This window comes from Hibiscus syriacus, unplaced genomic scaffold (genome assembly GCF_006381635.1).
Source record: "Hibiscus syriacus cultivar Baekdansim isolate YM2019G1 unplaced genomic scaffold, ASM638163v2 tig00021167_pilon, whole genome shotgun sequence".
Lineage (NCBI taxonomy): Eukaryota > Viridiplantae > Streptophyta > Magnoliopsida > Malvales > Malvaceae > Hibiscus > Hibiscus syriacus.
The window spans coordinates 28114-50266 of NW_024062510.1; the positions used below are offsets into that span (position 1 = coordinate 28114).

The 22153-nt window shown below is 36.2% G+C and overlaps 1 protein-coding gene and 3 pseudogenes across 1 annotated transcript; all 4 read right to left on the bottom strand.

Moving 5' to 3' along the window:
- Positions 1–638: 638 nt before the first annotated feature.
- Positions 639–6238, bottom strand: LOC120209972 (annotated as a pseudogene).
- A 344-nt stretch (positions 6239–6582) lies between these two features.
- LOC120209970 lies at positions 6583–7747 on the bottom strand (annotated as a pseudogene).
- Positions 7748–9509: 1762 nt separating this feature from the next.
- LOC120209975 lies at positions 9510–10971 on the bottom strand (annotated as a pseudogene).
- Positions 10972–14551: 3580 nt separating this feature from the next.
- LOC120209977 (tudor domain-containing protein 3-like) lies at positions 14552–17703 on the bottom strand. Its single transcript, XM_039208832.1, is given in 7 exon segments — positions 14552–14737; positions 14828–14973; positions 14976–15092; positions 15487–15681; positions 16660–16879; positions 17160–17327; positions 17410–17703. Coding segments are annotated over 7 exon segments (1281 nt in total). The 5' UTR covers positions 17674–17703; the 3' UTR covers positions 14552–14566.
- Positions 17704–22153: the final 4450 nt, after the last annotated feature.

Genomic DNA, 22153 nt, shown 5'->3' on the forward strand with positions numbered 1-22153 from the left:
CAAGTACAAGTGCGGGTTTCTTCTAACGTTTTGTCTTCTCCCTTCGCCCCACAGTGGGCTCGGATTATTTTAAAAAAAATCGGGTTTGGATCGGGTTGAGTTTTTTTAATGTTATATTCGGGTTTATGGTGAAAAATATTTTATCTAAAAAAATCTGTAATTTTACCTTATATATTTAGAGATAATTACAATAGTATTATTTTATATATTATTTTATTTCAATTAGATTCATTTTTTTAATAAATATATTATTTCATGTCAGGTTTGGATTTTATCTAAAAATATTGGGTTGAATTCAAGACGGGTGGAAGGTATTTTTTTTGTCATATTCAAGTTGGGTGGAGGATTTATAATTTTCGGTCGGGTCAAGTGGACCGAAAATCCAACGCCCTACTCATAGTTGTCTTGTTAGTTGAAATTTGCATATAGTTTGATGATTCAAAGATTATTAACACCAATTCTAAGTTGCATGAGTTCCATGGACTCAATGTGATGTTCTTTCATGTAAAACAAGCATTAATGGTAAAGTAAAAGCAAGCATTCTCTCTTACAAACAAGCGTCATATTCTCAGCTTGAATTTTCATCTATGAATCGTTTGATGACTTTCATAAAAGCTTTGGATTGTTCAGAGTTTGGATTAATAGTAAAGAAGCCAACAATGCTTTGGATGGTTCAGAGTTTGGATTAATAGTAAAGAAGCCATCAAAGCTTTGGATGGTTCAGAGTTTGGATTAATAGTAAAGAAGCCATGTTGTTGTCCTTCAAATTCAACATATTCTATCTTCTTCAACCTCTCGGCATAATTATTTCCCCTTATCTTTCAACATATCACTTCAACCAACCACCACAAGAGTAGGGTCTAGAGACAGGTTTTCAAGCCTGCGACCTACCGGCCCGAAAGGGTTTTTAGTGGGTGATAGATCGGCATAAATAACCTCCAAAACCTGTCGATGAGCTCCAAATTGAGGAAAGCATCTTTAATTTGGACCCTCAGCTTCTGACGCTGTTAGAACTGTCCCGCCAAAGAACGGTACTAAAAGCACGTAACCTCATACTAGAACCAGGGCCAAATCAGGTGAACCAGGCCCTAGCTAGACCGCTAAGTTATAAGCGATATTACCACCGACTTAGTCACTGGATATAAACACCTTGCTAAAATCCGCTATATTAGTTAACTATGAATCAAGGTTATCAATCAAAGCTTAAGCTTGGAGCCATTTCACTACTGTGAAACCGTCCTCAATGGCTGCCGGAAGCCTGTTCTCCGGAGCCAAATGATAGTCTGGCGAAATCACAACGGCTTGAAGCTCCAAAGTAAGGCGGAAGCAGCAGTTTTGATAGTTAGGCCAGGCGCGTGACCTGATACAAAAACCACCACCATGGATGTAATAAAAGATGGGGAGCATAACAGATGAAGAAGGTTGTGAAGATGGCTTATAGATCTTAAGCTGAAAGTCGTGCTAAGGATCAAAGACGACATCTTTCCACACGATGGACTCATCATCTTCGATGGGAACGTTGAAGTTTGGCTTAGAAGAACGCCAAATGGAGTCGTCGCTGTAAACACGAATGACTCCTCTGTTAGGAAATAAACGAGAACGAGTAATTTCCCTATAACCAGATTAGTGAGAATGCGAAATAAAAGCAAAATAATAATACCCAAAAAATTGATAATGGAGTTCGGCCAATTATGCCTACGTCTCCAGACTGCTGCAGATCTTTTACTAAAGAGAGAAAATTTACAGGTGTTTACAAAATGCTCACTACTCACAAGAAATCTCTCTAGTATTGGGAGAAATAAATGATTTGGGATCACTCCTGAAGCAGTTCAAGAAGAACCAGCACCAGAACTGAGACGCTCCTCCAGAATTCCTAAACCAACCCAGTGTTATTCGCCTTCTTTACACTACTTGTTGCTGACTGACAATGGTGAACCAGAGTGCTATGATGAAGCAACGCAGGTGGAGGATTCAGTCAAGTGGGAGTCTTCTATGAAAGATGAGATGGACTCGCTTATGTCAAATCAGACGTGGGAATTAGTTGAATTACCACCAGGCAAGAAAGTGCACCATAACAAGTGGATTTACAGAATAAAATAAGAGCACGATGGGAGAAAACGCTACAAAGCAAGATTGGTTGTCAAAGGTTTTCAACAAAAAGAATGTATTGACAAGAAGGAAATCTATATGAGGCAGGCAGAAGGCTTCATAAAGGCATACAAGAAAAACCTGGTATACAGGTTGAAGAAGAGCTTGTATGGTTTAAAACAAGCTCCTAGATACAAGAAGTTTGATAGTTTCATGAGTAGCAGTGGTTTTACCATATGCCAAGCAGATCATTGTTGCTACATCAAGAAGTTTGACAACAACTTAATTATTTTATTTCCCAACAACTGGTATCATTAGCTTTTGGTTATGAATTTTGTCAATTTTTTGCGATGTTACTATTCATTACTATTCACATGAATAGTGAATTTTGTGAATAGTAAAAAAATTGTCGACGATACGAATTTATCGACGGATGTGTTCTAATACACGATGGTTCGCAAGAATTGTCAGAAACTATCCAAACGAAGCCAGATTCGAGTGGGAGCGATGGCTGCAGACGAAGGGAATGTGAAATTGAAAAATTCGATGGTACGGATTTTAGCGTTTGGAACATGCAGATTGAAGGTTTTCTGTTGTATCAGAAAAATCTATATCAACCTCTCTCAGGAAAGCAACCAGAGGGCATGAAGAATGAAGACTAGGCTCTTCTCGACAGACAAGCCCTCGGAGTTATCCGACTGCTGTTATCCCGCAATGTTGCTTTGAACATAGCAAAGGAAAAGACTATGGAGGGTCTTATGGCGGCTCTCTCCAGTATGTATGAGAAGCCATCAGCCTCAAACAAAGTTCATTTGATAAGGCGATTATTTAATTTGCGGATGGCGGAATGGGCATCAATGGCTCAACACCTAAATGAACTCAACACAATCACAACCCAATTGAGTTCAGTGGAAATTGAATTCGATGATGAAGTTCGAGCGTTAATTTTCTTACCATCTCTACCAGACAGTTGGAATGCTACTGTTACAGCAGTCAGCAGCTCGTCAGGAAATAGTAAATTAAAATTCGATGATGTTCGGGATCTGGTATTGAGTGAAGAAATTCGACGGAGAGAATCGGGTGAAGCATCAAGCTCCTCAGCCTTGCACACGAAGTCTAGAGGGAGAACTTTATAAAGAAATTCAAATCATGGTAGATAGAAATCCAGAAAGGGAAAATCAAGAACATGAAAGAAAGATTTTACCTGTTATAATTGTGGCAAGAAAGGTCACTTTCAAAGGGATTGTCGAGCACTGAAGAAAGATATCGGTGCACATGAATCTGCCAACATGACAGAGGAGACAGGTGATGCCATGATTCTAAGCGTCAACAGTCCGATTGAATCATGGATCTTGGATTCAGGGGCATCTTTTCACTCCACCCCATGCCAAGAAATCATGGAGAACTATATCAGTGATGATTTTGAGAAGTTTCATCTAGCCGATGATGAAACCTTGAAGATCGTCGGAAAATGAGACATCCGATTAAAGTTGTCAAACCATACCACCTGGAAGCTGAAAGGATTGAGACATATTCCTGGCCTCAAAAGAAGTTTGATTTCTGTTGGACAGCTTGATGGAGAATGATATAGTACAACCTTTTCAGGTTGTGAATGGAAGATTTCCAAAGGAGCACTCGTCATTGCTCGTGGTAAGAAGACTGGTACTCTCTGTATCCTCAAACTTAAAGAATATCATTACTGCAGCAGATGATGATGGAAAATCAAGCCTATGGCACCAAAGGCTTGGGCATATGAGCAAGAAAGGGATGAAAACACTTTTGTCAAAAGGGAAGCTTCCGGATCTAAAGAATATAGATGTCGAACTATCTGATAATTGCATCTTTGGCAAATAAAAGAAAGTCAATTTTGCAAAGATTGGTAAGACACCCAAGGCTAAAAAGTTAGAGTTGGTTCATATTGATGTATGGAGACCATCTCCAGTTTCATCCCTTGTAGGTTCACTATATTATGTCACCTTCATCGATGATTCTACAAGGAAGGTGTGGGTTTATTTTCTGAAAAAAAATCAGAAGTCTTTGACACCTTCAGAAAATGGAAGGCCATGGTGGAAAATGAGACTGAGTTGAAAGTGAAGTGGTTGAAGTCTGATAATGGAGGAGAGTACAAAAATATAAGATTCAGAGATTTCTACGCAAACAGTGGGATCAAGATGGAGACAACAGTTCCCATGACACCGCAGCAGAATGGCGTAGCAGAGCGCATGAACATAACTCTGAATCAACGTGCCAGAAGCATGAGGATACATGTCGGCTTGCCCAGATCGCTATAGGCTGAAGCTATCAACACTGTAGCTTACATGATTAACCGTGGGCCCTCAGTTCCCTTGGATGGTGGAATATCAGAGGAAGTTTGGAGCAAGAAAGAAATAAACCTTTCACACTTAAGAGTGTTTGGTTGTATTTCTTATGTACAGATAAATTCTGCTGAAAGAAGTAAACTTGATGCTAAGTCTAACAAATGTGTCTTTGTTGGTTATGGTGGTGATGAGTTCGGTTATCGGTTTTGGGATTACGAAAATTGAAAGATCATCAGAAGCATATATGTCATTTTCAATGAAAATGTGATGTACAAAGACATGTCAACCATAGAATCAAGTAGCTCCAATACTGAAGTAGAAACAAAGGAATTTGCTGAGTTTGAGGAGATTTCTGGAAATGATGTTCAGATCAGTCCTGAAGCAGTTCAAGAAGAACCAGACACACCAGAACTGAGACACTCCTCCAGAATTCCTAAACCAACCCAGCGTTATTCGCCTTCTTTACACTACTTGTTGTTGACTGACAATGGTGAACCAGAGTGCTATGATGGAGCAATGCAGATGGAGGATTCAGTTAAGTGGGAGTCTTTCATGAAAGATGATATGGACTCGCTTATGTCAAATCAGACGTGGGAATTAGCTGAATTACCACCAGACAAGATAGCGCTCCATAACAAGTGGATTTACAGGATATAAGAAGAGCACGATGGGAGCAAACGCTACAAAGCAAGATTGGTTGTCAAAGGTTTTCAGCAAAAAGAATGTATTGACTATAATGAAATTTTCTCTCCAATCGTGAAGCTGTCTACAATCAGACTGGTGTTGAAAATTGTAGCTGCAGAGAATCTATATCTTAAGCAGTTAGATATAAAGATAGCTTTCCTTCATGGTGATTTGGAAGAGGAAATCTATATGAGGCAGCCAGAAAGCTTCATAAAGGTATACAAGACAAACCTGGTATGCAGGTTGTAGAAGAGCTTGTATGGTTTAAAACAAACTCCTAGACAGTGGTACAAGAAGTTCGATAGTTTCACGAGTAGAAGTGGTTTTACCATATGCCAAGCAGATCATTGTTGCTACATCAAGAAGTTCGACAACATCTTCATTATTTTATTTCCCAACATCCTCGGCATTCATCGACTTCATAGGAAGGGGCAGCCATGTTTAGAATCTTTTCTCTTTAAGATGGTATTTCGTGAGGTTAATAAGAAGAGTAAAGGGAATGGAAAAGTTAAACGCAAGTGGTTATTTTCCGGTAAGGGCTGGTTTTAACTTGACCAATGGTGTTTTGTTTCTGTAGTTTTCTGCTGGTAGATTTTGTATGACAAATGGCTTTAATTTGTTTAGGATCACGTCACTGTCAATTTGATTCTTAAAATTAAAAAATTATGAATTTAATAATTAAAATATTAATTTTGATTTATTTTAGTATTTAAATTTTTAATTTTTTTAAAATCATTCTTAACATTTAGTTTTTATTTCATTTTAACACCTTACTGTTAAAAATTTAACATATTTAGTACTTAAACTATAAGTTTTGATCCATTTTAGTACTTAAACATTCAAAAAATTTCAAAAATTAATGTTAAATTTTGAACATATATACTAAAATAATACAAAAACTAAACTTTAGTTATGTTTTGAAAAAATTGAAAGTTTAGGTACAATTAAAATTGATAATTCAAGTACTAAACGTGTAATTTACCCATAAAAATTTCATACGAATTATTATAATTAATTAAAAATTTTAGGGTAAACTACATGTTTAGTACCTACACTATCAATTTTGCTTCGTTTTAGTATGAAAACTTTCATTTTTTTAAAAACCATACCTAACGTTTACTTTTTGTTTCATTTTTGTACCACGCCATTAACTTTTGTTTCATTTTAGTACCTAAATTTTTAACGGTGGGGTACTAAAACGAAACCAAAGGTAAATATTAGGTATGATTTTGAAAAAAAATGAAAGTTTAGGTTATTAAAATGGAACAAAAGTGACAGTTTAGGTACTAAATGTGTTCTTCACCCAATTTTTTATTTCGTCCATTAGGTATCAAACTATTAACATCAGTTGACATCACGGGACACACAAAAATAACACAAATTTAGCAGTCAAACAATATGGTAATCTTTATTTCAAAGCACAATCAAATGACAAAACTGTTTTCCCAGTACCAAATATGAAGTTCATACAATCTCTCAGACTTGTAACATTTCAGAAAATGAACACGCAGGCAATCGAAGTCAGCACCGTGGTCAGTAGTATCGAGACGAGGTCGACGGCGTTGTTGTCGAGACAGTTACGGCCGGAGATATTCCTCACCGTCGGTCCGGGTTTTCCGACAACCTGCAACGAGATCAAACAAGAAGTCACATTGGTGCTGCTGGGACATACATTGTTTCCCATTTCCATGGCCTATTGGCATCGGGCATACCTTGTCTCGGACGCTGCAGAAGCCACTGAACTGGAGGGTTGCTCCCACCAGAGAATCCATGACGCTTCCGAAGAGTCCAGCCACGGCGGAAACCGGTATGACCAATAGCTGCTTCATGGCCGGTGATCCATCTGAACAGCTTGTGGTGAGAATTTGGACAGAAACAAATGTTAAACCGATGGTGGCCCTCCAGACAGTGCGGATAGGAGTCCTATTTCGGTCACACCCCCGTTCGTGCCCCTTTGAACTCGCTGATAATCGTTTACCGTTACATTAGATAACCATATGCAGAGCAATAAAGTCTCAAACAGGATTTGGGAAGAATGAACGGCTACCTTAAAAGTGGTGATCAACCGCGGCATGACAATGCTGAGAAACCCGATCTCATAGGACCAAGAATCGCCGTTGCGGCAAGAGTAATGACCGATTATGCCGCCGATCAACGCCGTGACAAGAGTTGACTCTTTCGAGTCAAGGCAGTACTTGTCCTCCCATCCAGTCAGGTTCCCGAGAGCCACACAGAAGTGCCGCGACACCACCATTGAACAAAACTTGAATCCTGGAAAATGAAGAAAACAAGTTCAATTGAAGTTCAATTGTTCAAATCATTGTTGAAGAGAGTTATGAATGTACCAGTTTTTCTTCCACCTTCCTTGAATTCAGAGCCAAATCTGCTGAGCTTCGACGAAGTAATGATGAAGGCCAGCAACATTGCACCGAACCTGAGATTCCAGTTTCTTGACGACTTTCTTGGCAGCCAAACACTACAAAATAAAAAAGAAAATTAAAAAGAACGGACCTGTATCCGGCGACGAGGTGAACAGTCATGACCGGAAATAGGGCGAGAGCTCCGGACAAATCAAGATGCTTCATTCTCAAGTATCTAAACGCCATGAAGGAAGAGTATGAAACGGCGATCAATGGCTCGATTAGACTTCTCTCCATCTTCTTTCTTGCTTCAATCTTCACTGCCAAACAACAGTTTATATAGTTGGTGTCAGTTGGGAAAATGATAGAGACTGTTATAACTGTTTGTTTACTGTTTCACGCTGACCTTGTATATAATAGGGTAAAATTTTCATTTAGTGCCTAAACTATCATTTTTTATCCGTTTCAGTACCGAAACTTTTAAGTTTCAACTTTTTCAAAATCATACCTAACGTTTAGTTTTAATTTTGTTTTAGTATTCCTCCATTAAAAACTTAACATGTTTAGTATCTAAACTATCAATTTTGGTCAGTTTTAATACCTAAACTTTTAATTATATCAAAACTTGATGTTAAATTTTTACGGGGAATTAAAAAGAAACAAAACAAAAGATTTTAACGGTGGGGTAGTAAAATGAAACAAAAATTAAACTTTAAGTATGATTTTAAAAAATTGAAAGTTTAAGTACTAAAGCATATCAAAAGTGATAGTTTATGTACTAAATACGTAATTTACCCTATATAATATTGGACAAATTACTTGTTTAGTATCTAAATTATTAGTTTTGATATGTTTTAGTACCTAAACTTTTAATATTTTTTAAAATCATATATAACGTTTAGTTTTTATTTTAGTATCCTGTTGTTAAAAAAATTAACGCGTTTAATACCTAAACTATCAGTTTTGGTTCATTTTAGTACTTAAACTTTCAATTTGTTTCGAAACTTAACGTTAAATTTTTAATGGGTACTAAAATGAAACAGAAACTAAATGTTGGGTATGATTTTGAAAAAATTGAAAGTTTAGATACAAAAAAGGGACAAAACTGATAGTTTAGATACAAAACGCGTAATTCACCCTAAATTTTTCTCTAAATTCAAGTTAGAAGTGGGATTAATTATCAGATTTGTTGTCGGGATTATATTGATAATTTATCCAAAATTTAATCATTTTTGTTAACATGTCAAACGAGAATTAACGTTTCGATTATTAAATTATAATTTTTGCATTATATATACCTAATTGTTGTATATATATTATAAAATCATAGTAATATTTAAATATTTATTTAAAATATGTTTGTATGGTATTTACATATATGTTTGCTCTCAATCCTAGTGTTGGGGGCAACCTACTACCCTACCTCCCTTTACCCTATTACATATGGGAATAGAGTTTTGTTGTTGTTGTTGAAGATCAATATAAATTTATAAACAAACTCTTTACCATCATTACCTAAATATATTTACGCTTAAGGTCACTTTTATCCATGTAGTAGGTTCAGTTCATCATTTTTGTCTCTATCATATTTTCGTATCAATTTAACCTTTAAAGTTGTTTAAATTGTTTAATTGCATCATTTTACACCTTTCTTCTAACTTAAAACTCTAAAATTTAAATCCTAAGTTAGAATTTAGGGTTTATATTTAGAGGTTGAATTATGATTTATGATTTATAATTTAGGATTTCAAGTTAGGAATACGATAGGGGCAAAAATCACCCTTCATGCCTATACAAAAGACCCGACTAAAACTAAACTGACTCCAAATCTTTCCCTTCATGCCCATGAGCTTCAGCCTCACCAACTCTTTATACTATCATTTTTATCTTTTTCATACTTTTATACAATTTTTCAAATAAAATAACTAAAAACCATCATTTAAAGATTAAAAATAGATTTAAAATCTTTATTTTTAAATAGTAATTAACATACTTCAAACATAAATAGTACTTTTGAAGTTCATGATACAAATGGGATACATTTTCTCAGATTCTCTTCAACATTCTCACAAGAGTATGCTGTCTACGGTGAAACAGAATCAAGGGATCAGAAAATGTACACACAAGCAATTGAAGTCAGCAGTGTGGTCAGTAGTACCGAGACGAGGTTGACGGCATTGTTTTCGAGAAAGTTAAGGCCTGAAATCTTCCTCACTGTTGGTCCAGGTTTTCCAACAACCTGCAAAGAGATTTTAAAAATGAAATCATGATGGAAGAAAAGCTTAAATGGTTTACTTATCATGGCCTGTGTTTTAAAAAAATCTTGGGCATTGCATTATACCTTGTTTGGGACAGTGCAGAAGCCACTGAATTGAAGGGTTGCTCCCAGCAGAGAATCTATGAGACTTCCTAAAAGTCCAGCCACTGCTGAAAGAGGTATAACCAATAGCTGCTTCACGGCCATTCCATCTGAACATCTTGTAGTGAAAAATCCGACAACAACAAATGTTAAACCAATGACACTTCCTGCTGCCAAAGCTGCTAGAAGCCCTGTATTCGTCACACCTCCATTTGTGCCCTTTCAAACAGGCTGATATACACACACAACAAGAAGCAAAGTCTTTTCCCGTTATATCTGGTTGGTTATACGGATAAGATTATGCATTTAAGACGATATCCAAGCAATCAAGAATGCAAATCACTTATAATTGTTCCTTGAAATAACCAAATTGACATCATCAATAACATGACGATGAAGGTTGCAACTATAAATGCCTGGAGAAGAATGTCAACTGGCTAGTTGTTTTACTTAAAAGGAAAAACCAGCAGATACATTTCTCCAGAATAGATGTTGATTCAATCTTCAGAAAAACAATATGTTAGGAGGAACGTTGTTGGAAACTTCGAGCAGGACACAGCGGAGAGCATTGTGACTCTAGATAGACAACAATCCAAAACAATATGTTCCTATACCAAACTTGGGGAAAGAATACCAATCTTAAAAGTTGTGATCAACCGAGGCTGGTTGTCACTAAGAACCCCAAGCTCTGAGGACCAAGTATCACCATTGTAGCAAGAATAGTGACTAATAATACCACCGATTAAGGACGTGATAAGAGCCGAATCTTTCGAGTCCAGGCACTTGTCCTCCCATCCAGTGAGGTTCCCAATAGCCAGAGACAAAACTGCGGCAATGCCACTATTGAAAAAAACTTGTATCCTGGAATGAAGAAATATAGGAATTACACAGTCAAAAGAAAGAATCTACAAACCAATATACCCTTTTCTACTCCAAATATATCACAAATTCTTACTCGGATTCATCATAAAAGGAACTTCAAATCATTGCTCTTGAATATTTCTACCAAAATTAGCTCACTCAATTTCTGGTAAATTTCATTAGGCAATCACTATCTCTAAATCTACAAATCCTCATTATATGGGAACAAGGGACAGCCATTTTTTATATATAAGAGAAGAAGAAGAAAAGACCTGTATCCGACGGCGAAGTGAACAGTCATGACGAGAAATCCGGCGAGAACTCCGGATAAATCGAGAGACTTTCTTCTATAGGATCTAATCGCGATTAAGGAAGAGATTAAAACAGCGATTACCGGTTGGATTGGGGGAAAGGGGATGCAATGTAGCAGATAATTTTCAACAATTCAAGGTAAAAAAATGTCGCGCCGTAGTCCGGTCTTTTACTTAGATCACTATATATTATTTATAATCAATTAAGATATACTAAAGAAAAAATAATCTCAGTGACAAAAAATGTCTTATAATATACGATTTTAATCAATTTTTTTGGATTTGCCAAAATGACCAACTATACCGCTATGCAATCGATAATTCGCAACGCGATCTCCGGTATCGCAAATCAATTTCCAGATTCGCAACGCGAAAATCGACTATCGCAACTCGAACTTCGACTATCGCAATGCGATTTTCCAAATTCATTGCGATAGTCGAAGTTCATGTTGCGATTTATTCCAAGTTCATTGTGATAGTCGAAGTTCGCGTTAAATCGCAACGACTGGTGGTATTGCATTTGTTTCTTAAGAATTTTCTCTAAAAAGATAGTATTCGCGCGGACGTGTCGAAGACACGTATTACCACGACCACGACCCGAGATTTGCGTTGCGATAGTCGAAGTTCGCGTTACAATTTATTACAAATTCGTTGCGATAGTCCAAGTTCGCGTTGCGATTTATTCCAAATTCGTGGCGATAGTCGAAGTTCGCGTTGCGATTTATTCCAAATTTGTTACGATTTATTCCAAGTTCGTTGCGATTTATTCCAAATTCGTTGCGATAATCGAAGTTCGCGTTACGATTTATTTCAAATTCGTTGCGATAGTCGAAGTTCGCGTTGCGATTTATTCCAAATTCGTTGCGATAGTCCAAGTTCGCGTTGCAATAGTCCAAGTTCGCGTTGCGATTTATTCCAAGTTCGTTGCGATAGTCGAAGTTCGCGTTGCGATTTATTTCAAGTTCGTTGCGATAGTCCAAAATCGCAACGACTGGTGGTATTTCATTTGTTTCTTAAGAATTTTCTCTAAAAAGATAGTATTCGCGCGGACGTGTTGAAGACACGTATTACTACGACCACGACCACGACCCGAGACGAGACGAGACGAGACAGACGGCGGCGGCGCGCGAGAGTCCCCCTTGTTCTCTATCACTCAACAAGGAAGTGGGAAAACCAAGCCTTAAATACCATTCCTAATAGTGTTTCTAATATATGTGGGATTGAGCATTACTAATACTTGTTTCCAATACTATGTGATTATTCAGAAAATAATTAACAATCATGCACCTTAAAACAACTAAATCAGCAACCAATTGCATTAGTATTATACGATTAAATATGTCATAATTAAAAGTCAATCTACAATCAATCGCGATTATTGCAATTTTAAGCAAAACATTCAAAAAAAATTGCATCGCTCGCGAGAATAAAAAAATTTGTTATCGTGCAATTACAATCAATTGAAAATAAATTAGAATTGCATGAAAATTAAATGAACCACAAATACTTTTCATACAAATACTAAAGTCATTAACTATAATTCACAAATAATATCACTATTTAAGGCTCAATCCCACATAGTATTGGGAACAAGTGTTGGTAATGCTCAATCCCACATAGTATTGGAAACATTATTGGGAATGGTATTTAAGGCTTGGCCTTCCCACTTCCTTGTTGAGTGATAGAGAACAAGGGTGACTCTCGCGCGCCGCCGCCGCCACCGTCCGTCTCGTGGTCGTGGTCGTGGTAATACGTGTCTTCGACACGTCCGCGCGAATACTATCTTTTTAGAGAAAATTCTTAAAAAACAAATGCAATACCACCAGTCATTGCGATTTAACGCGAACTTGGAATAAATCGCAACGAACTTGGAATAAATCGCAACGCGAACTTTGATTATCGCAACGAATTTGGAAAATCACATTGCGATAGTCGATGTTCGCGTTGCGAATCTGAAAACTGATTTGCGATACCGGAGATCGCGTTGCGAATTATCGATCGCATTACGATTTAGTTGATCATTTTTAGATGGCACAAGTGATCGGTGTTTTTTATTTGGGAATTACTCTCAAACTGTAATATCCTTTTAGCACCTAGACTTTTAGTTTTTTAAAATCATATTTAAAATTTAATTTTTATTTTATTTTAGTATTCTGTTATTAAAATCTTTAATTTTTGTTTTATTTTAGTACTCGTTCAAAATTTAACATTAAATTTTGAAAAAATTAGAAGTTTACGTATTAAAACGGGCCAAAACTGATAATTTAGATATTAAACAAATTAAATTTTTAACAGCGGGGTAATAAAATGAAATAAAAACTAAAAGTCATATATAATTTTGAAAATATTAAAAGTTTAGGTGCTAAAATAAATAAAAATTGATATTTTAGATATTAAATGTGTAATTTAACCCAAAAAACTCTATGTATTTTCATCGTTCCGCTACTGTAAATTTCACACGTATTTGTTATAATATTTTGGGTAAAGTATAAATATATACAAATGATCCTCTAGGGGTGATGTTTTGTTAAATCTCGAATATTAAAAGTTATGAAATAATTTTTTTAACTATATGCTATTGTATTGTTGAATACCTCAACTATAAAAAATTATAAAATAATCACCTGATTATTTATATATTTTAAACTTTAATTGTGATATGATAAAGGAAGAGTTTAGAATATATAAATACTCTGATGAATATTTATAACTTTTAATAGTCGAGAGACTCAATAAAATTATATCTTATAATTAGAAGATAATTTTATGATTTTTGATAGCCGGAGAATCAATAAAACAACTCATAATCAGGTACCATTGATGTACTTTACCCTAGTATTTTCAAAAGTTTGTTGTGAAAGATAACATAATTTGTTTGAATTAAATTTTATTCAAAATCTAATTAAATTTTAAATTGATTCGTGATTATTTTATTGTTCTATTCGGTATTAATCTGAAAACTAAACGAATTACCCAAACTTGTTCTATTCAGTTAATTATTTTTTAAAAAAAATAACTCGATTAAAAATCAATTAATTCGATTTTGATTAATTTGACTCTGGTGCTATCAGATCGAACACAACTAGTTTTCTGTCGACATTCCCTCGTTCAAACCCAACGAGAGTTTAATGCAAAGTATTCAATCCACTAGACTTACTGTGTTTGTTCCAAAACTATTACCTGTCGAGAACAATGTAAATTTCACGTTTAGTAACTAAATTATTACTATTAATTTTAATCCGTTATAGTACTTAAACTTTTAATATTTTTAAAACCATTTTAAAGTTTGATTTTTTTTTATTTCAATATACCGTTCAAAATTTAACATAAAAATTAAAATTCAAGTATTAAATCAGACCAAAACTGATAGTTAGGTATTAAACATGTTGAATTTCTAACGACGATGACTAAAATGAAATGAAAACTAAACATAGGTATGATTCTAAAAAAATATGAAAATTTAGATACTAAAACAGACCAAAATTAATAGTTTAGATACTAAATGCATAGCTTACCCTAAAAATGAACTAAAAGGTTATATTGTACAAAAAGAGTGCATATATAGTATAGAGGTGAAGAGAAGGGTTAGACAAAACTCGCCCTCCCTCTTCCTCCTCTCCCCCTTCCTCTACCTCTCCCTCTCCCTCTTCCCCTTCCTCGACCTCCACGTTCCTCTGTATCTCTACCATCTTCTCCTCCATTGTTAAACATACTTCTTTTAATGTAATCTGCTTCAGAGTCATGCGTCCTTTGTGCCTAAACAAATAAAATGATTTTATTAAACATCACAAGGTGACATATAAACACAAATGGCAACCGAAACAACTTTGTTGCAAGAAAACTAACATTATAATCTTCCATGTCGAGTCGAGCCTGAAGCTGCCTAGCAAGGTCTTCATCACGACTGGTTTCAGGGTATTCATTTATCTGAGGTTTTGCGCCAACTTTCCTCTTTTCCCACTCATCTAAAGTGAACACCACGGGCTCTCTTGTTTTCCCTTTCCCCTGTAATTTCGACCTCTGGAATGTCGACCATCCTGGTTGGAATGGCCCATTTTCTGCAAGAGTTTCTGAGCTGCGGCTTGATTTTGAACAGGGACGGACTCGACTACTGGAAAAGGAAAGATATATAAGTTAACATAACACATTATCTAAACTTAAGGAAGTTGATAGTTAATAAACTAATTCTGTTCTTTTCCTATCATAACAATGCTTGTCCATTTTACTCGATAAAATCGACCTAAGATTTTAAGAAGTGATAGCCTTGCAATAGATTTCCCCTGATTATGTTTACAAGTAAATGCTAATAACACAATTTTTAAGCCAAGGTAGCATGTAGTATGGACAGATTCCCTTTACTAAGTACATCTCATTTTTCAACCTTTTTCCTGAAAAAGAAGCCCTCATGATATGTGCTGTTATGAAATTGAATTTAAAGGTGGTAAGTGGATGTGCCATTGTAGTTTTATTAAGTAAAAACAAAATAGAAGATAAAGCTGAAGCACCTTCTTTTGGTCTTGTTTCAGAGCTACTTGGATTTTCTTCCAATTTTTCAGCTATGGAAGCTGTCTTAAGACCATTATCCACATTATCTGGTTTTACTTCAACATTCTGGCTCCTTCTGCTCCACCTGCTTTCAGCATTACCATCTGAATTCGCCACAGTAGGTCCAGCTGTCTTGGATGATGACTCAGAGAAATCTGCACAATATAACCATGAGATAATGAACAACATATATACCCAATGCTCATCAAGAAAGTATAATGAATAATCACAGTTTGAGAGTCATCTAAAGCTTGCATTACAAATAGAACTGCTCATAAATGAAAAGTTAAGGAAATGAACAACTGTTCAGGAGGCCTTTTGAATAACAATGGCTCCTTAAGTTAAAGCTTCTCGATGCTCATTGTTCATCCTCAAGCTTAACCTTTAATGTTGCACAAAGTTGCAAATAAACTTTCTTAGAAGTTTAAAATTTGGAACATCTGCCACTAATTAACCACTAGTGATGGATGGCTGGTGCTTATTCATAATTGATGAGATTCAAGGAGAATAATTGTTTATGAGTGTGTTCTCATGATTCAAGAATACAATTCAGGACTTCAGTAATTGTGAATTATTTAGACGTTCCTAAGAGTCTCAAGTTTTTTTTTCTCCTGGACACCAAGTAATCAAAATAAAAGTTTCCTTTTTCTTTGAACCTGCCAATAATTGTTTCCCAGAAAAATATAAGAAAGATGAAGTACATTCATCAAAGGAATAAAAATCTACTGAAAGAGTCAGCACTTCAAGCATGTCCAATATGAAAAAGTAGTCAATGGCAAAAGGGTTTCATTTCATCTCTTCACATTGGCATACATATTGTAAATATTTTCTGCAATAACGTGAGCCATCATCTCCAATAGACAACAGATATCATACTGATAAGAGTTAGCAGCATGCTTATAAATAGCCAACAACAACGTTCATTCCAACCATGTGTTCTATGTCTATCACTTTGTTTCTCTAAGGCTAAACGTGGAGCCTATGTATTTACTGAACCAATTAAAGAGTGTTGGAACGAAATCTAAATGCGAAACAAATAAATGGAATGCAAAGAAAGAGGGAAACAAGATCAATTGATCAAATACCAGACATTTAAAATGATCCAGAATACCCACCATGTGATCTGCCTGGTTAAGCAAACCTACTTCTCGAAGGGGCCTCAATTTGCAACTTCTCAAATGGGGGAGGACCACAGGTAACACTTTCCTTGGATGAACGGGAGACACCTGAATACTTTTTATTCATCTTCCACTCATCATAGAGTGATTGAACAACACCTCCTAACACAGTTATCACTTTAGGGTTCAGGCATAATATGCCACCTTTTATCACGACTTTGTTTTCCAAGCGAATCTGCCAACCATAGTCCATAATTCAAAAATAATAATGTATCATGAAGAATTTCTAGAGAGGATGAACAAATTACAGGAAGCTATCATCACGAGAATTTAAAATTACTTCACAAATAAATATATAAACGATGGCCAAACGTTCAATTATCTTTAATTAAAGAAGTCAATGCCGATTTACTTGCGTAGCATTCAAATAATCCCCTTATATTTGAGTTTCAAATTGCACAATGGTCATAGAAAAAGTAGAGAAAAGCTCATTAAAGCATTTAAATTAACAATACCTTGGAACCAGGAAACACATCATCTGAAATTGCTGGAACATGAGTGAGCTCAATGGCAGTTATCTCACTATGCCCATCAGTCAGACCCAATCTCAGCAAACGTGAACCACTCGAATTCGCAGAAAATTCGGCTATGCTGCTTTTAGATATGTCCCTGACTGACGAAATCTAAAGCAAAAAAAAATGATCAAAAATCAATTCAAAATTATGCCAAAACAAAATCCAGAACGAGGAAGAGGAAGTAATTTACCTGGAGCACTCTGGGACCTAGAATATGAGAAGATTTCCGAAGATTGGATTTGAGTAAGGATATTCCACCGAAGGATCTAAGGTCCGTGTTAATGAGCTCCGATTCAACCTTATCGGCGATCGAACACAAGTCTACGTCGTCGGATAAAGCCTTGAATAGTACTACGAGAGTTTTGACTTGGTCCAGATCGCCTAAGCACCAGCCTCTGGTCTTTAGGGTTTCTATTATGGCTTCGGCAGATGCAGAAGCCGCGACACCCTCCATTGTTGTTTCTTTACCGCCTTTGATATTGAGTCGAGACTAATGAAAAGGGGGCGCGTACGAGTCGATTGGGCCATATAAACCTGACGTCGAGATTAAAGTATCCGTGTTCTGGCAAAATTGGCCTAGTAGGTCAGGTAAAAATATTAGTCCATTACCTATCTCGAAAATTAATTTAAGATCTACCTAAATATTATATTATAGGAAAAATTCATCACACTCTCGAATAATATTTATCTATTTAAATTCTTCACACTAATGTGGTGAATTTTAATAAAATATTAATTTTAAACTATCTCATTATTATATTGTTATCAAATAATATATCTATATTAAACTTTGATTGAAACTAATTATCACGATAAAAATAAGAGTAAATTATATATTTTGTTCTTAAATTATCAGTTTTAATTTGTTTAGTATTTAAATTTTTAACTTTTTGAAAAGTATATCTAACGTTTAGTTTTCATTTCATTTTAGTATATTGTCATTAAAAACTTAATGTGTTGAGTAACTACACTATCAGTTTCGGTCTATTTTATTACCTAAACTGTCAATTTTTTTCTAAAATTTAATATTAAATTTTAAACATGATATTAAAATAAAATAAAATAAAAAACTTAAGTTTTTCTAAAATTTAATATTAAATTTTAAACTGTCGTTAAAAACTTAATGTGTTGAGTAACTATAATAGGTAGCACATTTTTGACAAATCAGGATCTCTCGATACGATATACATCTGCTCCTCTCCCCCCCTTCAACAGGCCTCACTTTTCGGCCTTCCTATTCACTCCCGGATCGCTTCTCTTTGGGGCTTTGACAATTGACTGGTAAAATATCTCCTTCCCTTTTTATTTTTGCTCGGAATTCTTTGTCCCATGTTCCTTTTTCTACCCTTTGTATTCCTTCTTCTTTTAGTTACTTTTGCTCCGTGGTTTTCGTTCGTAGATTTAGCTCTGTTGTTTGTAGTAGCAGCGAGAAATTAGTTTTCTTTTAGTGAATCTTGACCAAATTGCTTTCTGATCTGTTAATTTTTTGGAATTTCTCAGTATTTTGGTTCTTGAAAATTATAGGATCTCGAGATTCTAAGGTTTGACTTGATTATTTATGGAAATTTTACTGAAAAAAGTTCAACATGTTTTGATTAAGGCTTTGAGTTGATGACATCTTAAACTTACATAGAATTTGTTATTTACTTGAAAAGTAGTTTTGCTTTGAGTAGGATATATTGGATCTATATTTTTCTACTTTGCTTTGAGTAGGATTTACTGGATCTGTATTTTTTTCATTATCGTAGACTCCTAGTATTCAATTCAATTTTTTCAAAAAAAATTGAAATTGACAGTAAACATTAGAATGTTTTTTATAAATTAACAATCAATATTATTCTATTTTCTTCCCTTTTAACACTAGGCTTTTAGCAATTAATTATAATCATTAATATTTACCCCCACATAATAATAAAAATCAATATTATTATATTTTCTTCCCTTTTACACTAGGCTTTTAGCAATAATAATAACAATAGTATTTTATAAATTAAAATCCTATTTAGTAACCAACTAGGCTTCTTAGTACCCCTCAATTCTCTAGCGTTTTATTGGTGCATCTCATGTCTTCTATGGATTCCTTTTTCATAGTTCCTCATAGCTTCGCCTATAGATGATTACTTGAGGTCATGTCTTTCTTTTAGATCCCATAGGGCGTTAAGGGGGCGGGCTCGACAGAGTGGTGTCAATGAGACTAGACTTAGAGTTTGTACGTTGAATGTAGGCACATTAAATGCTAGGCTGCTGGAGCTGGTCGATGTACTAAGTAATAGGAAAATAGATTTTGCATGTATTAAAGAGACTAGATGGAAAGGGGCTCGCGCCAGAGAGTGTAATGGGTACAAGTTGTGGTATTCAGGCGTAGATAACACTAGAAATGGGGTGGGTATCTTGGTATCCTCTAGGCTCAAGGAAAATGTAGTTGAAGTTTGTAGATACCGTGATAGGATCATGATGATTAAGGTTATTATAGAAGCGGAAGTGGTGAATGTCCTTTCAGTGTACGCCCCACACGTTGGCCTAGGAGAGGGGAAGAAACGTTGCATCTGGGATGCGTTAGATGATGTACTTAGGAGCATTCTGGAGGACCAAAGAGTTTTCATAGGGGAAGACTTCAATGGCCATATAGGTAGTGAAATTAACGGGTATGACGATGTTCATGGGGGTTTCGGTTTTGGTAATAGGAACGAAGAGGGGCGTACGTTGCTTGAATTTGCTACTGCACACGATATGGTGGTCACTAACTCTTTCTTTAACAAGAGAGATGTGAACTTGATTACGTTCCATAGCGTGGGACATTCTACCCAAATCGACTACATCCTGTTTCGAAATCGGGATCGATGGGCTTGCATTGACTGTAAGGTGTTCCCTGAAGAGGCATGTGCATCACAACACAGATTGTTGGTTTTGGTTGTCCGCGTACGCCACGGGCAGAGCACTGATAGGAGGGCTAAACTAGGTAAATCTAAGATCCTTTGGAAGAACTTACATGGACAACTGATGACTTTAGGAGTAAGGTTTTGTATCATACAGGTTTTGGAACTACAAAATCAAATAATGCAGATATGTTATGGAAAAATATGGAAAATTCTATCAGAGAGGTGGGCAAAAACACCCTTGGGTTATCGACAGGGAAGGTCAAGGAACATAAAGAATCATGGTGGTGGAACGACGAAGTCCAAACTAAGGTGAAGACAAAGCAAACTTGCTTCAAGGAATTGCTAAAATGAAATGACGACGAAGAAAGATCGAGAGTTAAATAAAGATACAAGGAGGCAAAGCGAGAAGCCAAGAAAACAGTGGCTAAAGCAAAGGATAAGGCATACGAGGAAATGTACAAGAGATTAGACACCAAAGAAGGACAAAACGGTATCTTCAGGCTTGCAAAAGCCAGGGAGAATAGAAAAAAGATCTAGGTATCATTAGGTTTATTAAGGACAACAATTGTATTCTTTTAGTGAAAGATCATGATATTAAGAGGGTTTGGGGTAGTTACTTCTTTGGCTTATTTAATAACAGTTCCACTCCCTGTAGAGATAGTAATGTTGATGGGTCAGTCGTCCATCATACTACGGCCAATGACTGCCCTACTAGCAGGATTGGGATTGAGGAAGTCAAAATGGCCCTTAGAAAGATGGGAGGGACAAAGCTATCGGTCTAGATCAAATTCCTATCTCTGTGTGGCTGACCCTAGGAGAAGAGGGAGTTAAGTGGTTGACCAACATCTTTAATATTATTTTAGAGATTGCCAAGATGCCAGAGGAGTGGAGAGAGTCTACGATGATACCAATCTATAAGAATAAAGGAGATCCCCAACGTTGTGGGAACTATAGAGGTATTAAACTACTCAGTCATACCATGAAGCTATGGGAAAGAGTAATAGAGGCAAGGTTGAGACAGGTTACTAGGGTTTTGAAAAACCAATTTGGCTTTATACCAGGCAGGTCTACTACGGAGGCGATTCATCTCCTTTGACGGCTTATGGAGAAATATAGGGGGAAAATAGAGATCTTCACATGGCGTTCATGGACCTTGAGAAGGCGTATGATAGCGTACCTCGCGATACAATCTAGAAGACCTTGGAAACGAGACGGATCCCAACTGCTTATATCCGGGCGATTCGTGATATGTACAGTAGATCTACTACATACGTCAGGACTACAGTTGGCGACACCGAGGCATTCCTGGTGGAAATCAGACTCCACCAGGGGTCAGCTCTTAGCCCTAATATCTTTGCCTTGATTATGGACGAAATCTATTGTGCGACACCAGACGGTGTTCCATAGTGTATGCTTTTTGCTAACGACATTGTCCTAGTTGCTGAAACAAAAAATGAGTTGAATAGTAGACTGGCTACCTGAAAGACTGCTTTGGAAGAAAAAGGTCTAAGGATCAATATTGAAAAGACGGAGTATTTATGTTCAAACTACAGTGGGAACCAAAAAGATGAAGATGTAGAAGTATGCATCGAAGGACACGTTCCCCCTCAAAGGATTGTTTCAAGTACCTATGGTCTATGATACATAGAGATGGGGGTGTAGATGATGACGTTTCTCACTGTTTAAAGGCGGGATGGCTAAAGTGGAGGGCTGCTACTGGAGTTTTGTGTGACAAGAAGGTGCCTCTAAAACTTAAGGGAAAATTTTATAAAATGGCAATAAGACCAGCTCTGCTGTATGGATCAGAATGTTGGGCAATCAAGAAGGATCACGTAAGGAGGATGGAGGCCACATAAATGAGAATGCATCGATGTGCATGTGGTATGACTCTGTGGGATATGACACCAAACTCGGCAATTAGGATGTCCTTGGGGGTGGTGCATGAATCCAAAAAATTGAGGGAGGGAAGACTACGGTGGTTTGGGCATGTCCTTAGGCGATAATCGTCGGATGCGGTCAGGAGGGTAGAGTCGATTACAGTCGATGGTGCCAGAA